Raw genomic sequence first — 8,034 nt, forward strand, 5'->3', positions numbered from 1 at the left:
ATGTGCACTCCCTTCAGGCCCATCACCAAGCCCCCCCAGCTTGCGGTGTCCATCGCCCGTCCCGATCCCTGTTATCCGAATCCACGGCGCAATATCGTTCACCCATCATTGAACACCCCGATGTGATACGCCTACGGGAGAGCCCTTGACAAGGCACTCATCACATGGAACTGCCTGTCGCCATGAGCTGCGGAGCACCTTGACTCCCAGGCACCCATGGTTGGGATCGTTGCGCGCAAAGTGGCAGTAGGACTTGAGCCGGACTTGGGAGTGGTTGCAGGTGAAGAGGAATTCCTCCCAGTCGCACATTATGGGCAACGATTCGAGGGAGTAAGCTGATGAATCACGACGAGACTCCATTAGCAATGCTACAGCATCATGGGTTGGTGCTTCGTATCGTATCCTTACCACAAGATTCGGCAAGATCTTATCTGGATCAAATTTGGTATTCGTTGCGAATCCTTTTCTGGAGCTCGACCTGTGAGAGTATCGGAGATAAAGTCTACTCCCGCAGAGGGAAACGGGGCTTTGGGAAGCTTTTTATGTGTGAACCGTACAGGCAGAAGTCCCCGATGGCCTCTTAGATTAATGAGAGTTCGCTACCAAGTGGTAAGCATCTCTCCATGACGGCTACCTCTATGATCCTCTCTATCCAGTCCAACCAACATAGAAACAAACACAGGTGCATGAGGTGGACGCAAGGAGGCAGACGCCATAGCATCATATGAGAGCATCGTACATGCGAGCACGGATGTCGTAACATTGTGTGGCTGCCCCCCCTAGAGGCCATCTCGGGGGAGAAATGATAAGTCACATATATGTGCTCCATTCTGTGCCACGGTTGTCGTCGAATCTAGATTCTCCCAGTGGACTGTTTTCCCCAAAGTAGCAGTGCGAGTTACACGGAACGTTCAACCAACAGTCATCTACCAGGTAAGAGGAGGGGAAGGAGGAAAGATGATCTCAGATCTCAGAGTGGGTGGTGCTATCAGCGTCATGCTGCTGTACGCCCTCTTGGAGGAGCATGTAGGGTTTTCAGCTGCCCAACCTCTCTCATTCTATTTGGTCAGGGAGCTGAAACGCGCATTAACAACCTACATGTACTATCTCATCCGCACACGCCTGATGTCGAGCGCTGAACACCCACCCCATATCAAATGAGAAAAAAAGGAAAAGAGGAAAAAGAGACGACGGTCCAGCCATTTACCCTTCTCTGGGTGTGTACAAACAAATGTTTGTTCCCTCCTCTTGTACGTCCTATCATCTCCGCAAACACTCCCTCCTGGCTGGGGTGTGTTACCTCCGTGAACCACGTCCCCATGCCCGTGATCTCTGGCCGCCCAACCACTCGCGAATCATAACCTCGCATGTCAAGTTGGGGGCCAATGCAAAGCTTGCAAGACAAGGGAATAGTCCCCGGGCGCTTACGGTGCCGTCTGAGGAAACCAACAAATTCCATTATCAACGCCTTTGCGTTAACAGCAAGGGTTGAAGCCAACTGAGCGGGGGTGTTTACGGCTTGACTTATGATCTTTGTTCTCGTTAGGGCGTGTCTTCCCGTGGGAGCGGTTTCCGGGTACCCGGATTCGCTAAAGGGAGACAAGCAAGGCCAAGTGGGCATACTCTGTATGCCAGCTGTAGTATCTGACTTGAAAATCAAAATGCCTCAAGCGACGCGAGTGTTTTGTGATGGATTCTGCCCGAACGAAGCATATCCGCGATAGGGTTTTCGGGCTCAAACCCCGGCTTGGCAACGAACCCATGGTCCAGTCCACCCTTGTGCTGGTTTTTGGAGCACAAAATGACCGAGCTCACAACGGGGCCCTGGGAAGTTTCATTTCAACTTCCTGGTAAAGGATCACTGAGGAGTTGAGAAGCCTGAGACAATTTTACGAAAAATCAGGATTTGTCTTACTTTTTGTTTGCCCCCATCTTGTTGCAGCCGGCATCCTTCCGCGACCAACCGGGACTTTGAAAACATCCCCGCCGGAATAGATATGCGATGCAATACATATTTCCAATGAGTGTTTTTGAGCTCAATTTGTGCAACTCGCTGGTGGTATGCGGGTTTAGCTGAAAAGAAGACTGCCACTCTCAAACATTTGTTTACCAGTTACTCAACCGGCTCTTGTTAATAGATGTATAGCTAATTTTGAAGTTGAGGTATTATGAAATTTTATATACATTTTATATTCTGCTAAAATAGCTACCTTTGAGGCAACGTGAGCTTTGTGTATCTAAATATGTGTATTGTCGGTATATGATGAGTTGAGTCTTGACATTGAATAACTATACACGCTAAAGCGCGATTGCGTTCTCTTTTCCATTGCATAACGAAGAAAGTTTCAGAAATTGAGATGTCTTTATTGGAGCGACAACTGAAGACCACTTCCCCAACTAAGGCTATGTAGGTCTATCTGTAAACAAAATTAATCACAAAGTTAATAAACCTAAAATTTGTTTGGTAATGTAAGTATAGTTTCTTCATCAATTATATTTAAACACTGAAGATGTCCTATCACAATATCTTGTTAATGCTATGTGCAGTTGATAGATGGTTCACATATAAAGTTTCTCAAAGATAGTTCGAGTCTGCTATGTCCATAGTAAGCACCGTGTGAGATGTGTATAGGTTTTCAATAGTTACTAACGAAAACGTCTTGAAACTTATTTGTTAGTTAATTATATTGAATGTTGATATGTACCTGTCACCGACGACCAAGAATTGGAATCCGCATATCCCTAATACTCACTTATTTATCCCTTTACTTACCATCTGTCTGATGCTGTCTGTGAGCTTCTTTCTTGCAATAACTATAAGTTTGTTTAATTAAATGTTGCGTTCTTGTTTAGACGATATTGATTGGCCTAGATGTCAGTAGCTCCTTAGTATATGGATCTTCGCCAAATACCTTGCTTGTTCAAATGCGTTGCTTCCCTACCACATTTTTGCGAACAATATGGACATTTCATTTGCAGTGAGATAGGTTTTGATGTCACATGCAAAAATAACCCCCTTCGGTAATATTTTTATGTGATAGTCGGTACTTAGGTATAGAATACTCATATAGGAATAATACAGGGACTCGTACTATCAGAAGGTGTTTATTTTCCTTGGAATTTGATGAAATACCCATCAAATTCTAAATCTAGGTTCAAGAGAAAGGAGGACAATGGAATGCATCATCTTCATGATTTTACTACCTCGGATACCCTCACAATACTCAGGTGCTTCTGAATCGGCCTCTCCCGTTTTCATTGATCTAACCGATCGCAAGGGGCGCACAGCTCTCGCTTATACCGCTTTAAAAAGCTATAGTAACGTCGTAAAGCTTCTACTTTATAAGAGAGCAAATGCTAATCAGAGAAAGCTCAAACTCTTTATCACACAGCTCTCACTCGCTCTGCTTTAAAAGGCCATGGGAACGTTCGTTGTAAAGCTCTTGCTTACTTATTGAGAAAGCTAATGTCAATCAGAGAAAGCTGGAGCTTGGCATTTAGCCTTAATAGGAAGCTTCTTTTGTTGATAGGCATTATACCTATTATTTTTCTACTACGCAATCAGATAAGGAACAGTGCCGGTCCATTCTGTACGCCTGCGAGATCGCAAACGGCACTCTTGCCTATTGCTATCCCGTCTCTTGCAAGGCCTTGGATTAACAGCATCTACACAGAGATACTCAAATCAGCCAGCTATTTCGCCTACAGCCGGCTCTCAAATGCAAGAGGAAGAAAAAAAAAAGGCAAACATTTGCCTTTTGAGGAAAACCGGGGCACAATGCCTCAGCTTATGCGACAACAGGCGACAATAAGACCACGAAATCCATGCAGCTGCAACTCATCAAACAGGCGACGTGGACGTGCGACAAGCGATACAAGACCGATGGTGGTGTTAATTGGGCCGGCACATACGAGTTTGCGCGGAATTTGCCGTGAGATGCGACACGGGCCGTGGATTCATGGCTGTGCTAGCAATGACACCTGCACGACATGCCACCAGCTTGCGACAGCCGGCTTCGGCCCAATTTTGCGAATCTACAGAGTACGGGTGACAGACAGGGGAATGGAATCGCAAGAGTCGCAAAGAAACTCGGAACTGCAAGACTCAGGATGAGTGAGCGATCCGGCAGCTTGGGCATCGATTGCCATCAAAAGTGCAACGGCATTATCAGCAATTAATTGGGGGCGGTGTCTCGGCAGCACAAAATTGTTGGGTTTTCGGTCTTGGGTCGCGCGCTCGTGACATTTCGCCTGGTTGCCTTGCGAGGGATCCGGACGCCTTTTTTACTAGTCGCGGTTGCCTTGTGTCGGTCGTTGAGCAGAAGCTGCGGTTCTTAGACCGTTGCGCGCCGATCTGATTGGACTAATCGCGACGGCAAGAGCCCCTGCGCTTTGCGTCTCATCTGACCGAGCAGGTGCAGAAAGCAGTCGAAAGTGAGGCGAGACGAGTCGGAATCCCATCGTCATCACCACCATCGTCGGCCTCATCATGCACAACTGCGACCCCTGGATCTAATCCCCAGCAACCGTGGCAGCATTGGTCGAATCCGGGACGACAAGCAGCGGGAAGAGATCCGGACTGGCCGACAGCCACACAGGCGGCCAATTAATTACCGGCCTCGAGCACGATCTTTTTCCATCGCGGAAGTTGACGACGGGTGTTTGCTTGCTGTACCGTCACCTACCATAATTAGGGCCGTTGCCTTACCGCTGCGTCTAGTTGCCTCGTTTCTGAGCGCTGTCATTTCTTCGCCCGAATTTCCAGGACAGCACAGCACAGCACAAGCCCCGGCGGTGATGCTTGCCTCGACCCGGCGCCTGTTTGCTCGTTAATGCTGCCCAGCCCGTACGGGTGTGTGCCTCGACCTCTCAGTCTCGCCCTCGTCTCTGCTCCCTTTTGTTACTCGGTGTTACGTTTTACCCCAATCATCGAGCCCAGGATTGTCTGCAGACCGACTTTGACTCCCGATGATCCTCTCCCCCCTCTCGCTGTCGCACTGTCTATGCTAACCCCGCCGTTTCTTTTTCCAACGGACGGACGATATTGGCCAAGCCGCCCAACAACGCGGCGCAGCTGGACTTTCGTCTATACCCACTGCTGAGACTATAACTCGTCTCTACTCCCACCGAGCTTGCCCTGGCAACAGGAGGCCTACGCTACTTAGATAGGCTGTGCGCGACCACACAGGATAGACAAACTGTCTCTAGCCCAACATGAATCGAGCACCTGGGGATTCTCAATTCCACAGCTCCAACTCTCAAGATAGCCCGCGCTTCTCAGAGCCATACAACATCTTCCAATTTTATAACTCAGATGGCCCCTGGATTCCTCAAGGTGTCATTCAGCCAGCAGATACGCTAAATTCCTCATCTCGTCCGTCTGCTTATAATAGCGGAGCGCCCAGCTTTCATGGTTACAGGAGCACTGGCTTGCCCTCTGATTGCGGCACCGCTCCAGATGACTCCGGCTATGGAGGTACTCGTTCAGCATATAGCTTCGCGGAGAGCGTGGCGGGGAATGACCGGTGTGCGGAAAACGCCTACCTAGAGACTACAGCGGACCAGATGATTGGCGACTTGACTATCAACCCGATGTATCCGCCATCTCAAATGCAACACCATCAAGCAGCCACTGTAGAATTCCTATGTAACCACTGTGGTCACTCTTGCAAGACGAAATCGGAGCTCAAGTATGTCTCATATAGAGGAAGAAATGATGTCTGCCTCCATTTTCATGATGCCCAGTTGCTAATAAAACGAAGGAAGCACAGCGCCAGACATGAAAAACCATACAAATGCACCTACGAAACTTGCTCCAAGGCTAAACAGGGGTTCAGTACGCCCAACGACCTAGCTAGACACAAGAAAACTGTCCATCGCGAGCACAATGAGAACGACCCTATTTATATCTGCCACCATGGCGGCTGTTCTAGAAAGAAGGAAAAGCTATGGCCAAGAGCTGACAACTTCCGGAGTCATCTGTCCCGTTCTCATAACATAAATCTCAAAGCAGACAGTGATCTTGGAGAATACCGCCACAAGTATGTGCTTTTATTTTGTGCATATATATCATCATATCTGATGCAGGCTGCATACTAAAGTTTTGTTGAACAGGCCGAATACGGCAAAGCCACTTGGTATCCAAGACAAGACACGATCAACTACTCATGTAAACCCCGGACATCGACCGATGCGGCTGCAAGACGCCCCTCCTGTATATACGTGCCCTCATCATACGTGCCCCCAAGCAAAAGGGAAGACGTGGCCAACAGCCGACGACCTTCGGGCTCATTTATCTCACGACCATAACTTACAGCTTGACGATGATCTGAAGGGTTACCACTTCCAGTATGTGCACATATCCCAAGTTGCAGTAAGTGCAGACTAGCGACTAAGACGTTCCAAATAGATTAGAAGCAACAGAGGCGCACACGCTTCGAGGTGTTGGATCCTCAATCGCTGATGTTGACCCGGAGCCCCGACCGGCGCAACTGCAGGATTCTCCTGACTTGCGGGGCGACCAAGTTTCAACAACCGCCTCGGGTCAGGTACAAAACGAATCCTCAAAGCAAAGTGACCTGCCACTAACCCAGACGTGTCTGACAAGCGGGGATAGACCGCCGCAGATGCGGTCAAGTATTTTAGATGCCCTAAAAATGTCATCAGTCCCTGGCTCTGACACTCTTGCCAGCCAACCCCTGGTTGATTTGACATGTGCAGATGACGTTTCTCTTGGAGAGTCCGAAGCTATGCTGCCTCACGATGAAGTAACACCAGAACCATTTGATCATGAAGGAGATGATAGCATTGAAGATGAAGAAACACTCGATCGCCAAGAACCCTTGATGCTTCAGATTACTTCACCCACCGCATCAGTTCAGCTCAAGGCTGACAGTCCTCAAGATGGTATCACCCAGTCCCTGATTGCAACACAGACGCCTGGTCAGGTTCTTGAAGCATCCACAGAAGCGCCACCAGCCGACACGCCCACTTTCGAACCTTGTAAGGCTTCGGGGCTGTTTTCTCTTCTCGAAAATGTTCCGGCGGGACAAATTCTCTCGTTTCTCAGAAACAACATTCCCAAAGATCTACTGGAGAAGGCCCTGAAGCCTGAAGATCCATCAGCAAGCGGGAATGATGATTCGAGTGATCCAGGGGAGCACCAGAAAGCAGAGATAATCTGTCCAGAGTGCAGGAAAGCTTTTTCTCGAATGTGTGAACTTAGGTAACACCATCTCCCACCCTGATTCATTATCGCTTCCATGGACGCACAACTCATACGAAATTTTAGGAAGCATATGAAACGGCATGACAAGCCCTACGGGTGTACCTACAAAACGTGTTGCAAGAAGTTTGGCAGCAAGAATGACTGGAAAAGACACGAGAGTAGCCAGCATTTCCAGCTCGAATCCTGGAACTGTAATTTGGACGGCTGTGACAAAGTGCTGCCTCGTCGAGAGCTATTCAAATGGCATCTCATCAATCATCACAAGGTGCAAGACAGCCAAAAGATCGACAAATTGCAGGAGGAGCGCAGACTGGGTCGGCACTGTGATCCACGCTTCTGGTGCGGGTTCTGTGATAAATTCGTTGAGATTACGGGAGAGGTTGTCAACTCCTGGACCAAGAGGTGCGATCACATTGATAGCCACTTGTTTGGTAAAGACGGGCTGGAGAAGAAGACCATGCTCCAGTGGCACTACCTTGAAGATAAATTGGCAGAGGGAGAGCCTGAAGCAAAACCGGCGGAGGGCTCATCCAGAGCCAGCAAGAAGCGGAAGGCTACAGAGGATGTGAGCTCGCGTCCAGCTAAGAGAACCAACATTAGTTGGATTTGTGTAAGTCACGATGAGCTGATTCCACTGGAGAACTTTGTATATCTAACGTGATGAGCAGCACAACTGTAGCCATCTGGAAAGCTACCACATAAGTGGTTCTTGTCAGGAGTGCCAACACCAGCGCTGTGATCATTGTAGAATAGAGGCAACTGAAGTGCCAGATGACGACGATACTGAGATGGTGAATATGAACTAA

The 8,034-nt window shown here is 48.5% G+C and overlaps 1 protein-coding gene across 1 annotated transcript; it reads left to right on the plus strand.

Annotated features, from left to right (window-relative positions):
• Window positions 1-5,214: 5,214 nt before the first annotated feature.
• Window positions 5,215-8,034, plus strand: T069G_00632 (uncharacterized protein; the record flags this gene model as incomplete). Its single annotated transcript, XM_056167842.1, has 6 exons — window positions 5,215-5,690; window positions 5,763-6,041; window positions 6,115-6,348; window positions 6,410-7,225; window positions 7,292-7,838; window positions 7,897-8,034. 6 exons carry the CDS (start codon window positions 5,215-5,217, stop codon window positions 8,032-8,034), a joined length of 2,490 nt encoding a protein of 829 aa, XP_056033158.1.

The sequence above is a fragment of the Trichoderma breve genome, chromosome 1, assembly GCF_028502605.1.
Source record: "Trichoderma breve strain T069 chromosome 1, whole genome shotgun sequence".
Taxonomy (NCBI): domain Eukaryota; kingdom Fungi; phylum Ascomycota; class Sordariomycetes; order Hypocreales; family Hypocreaceae; genus Trichoderma; species Trichoderma breve.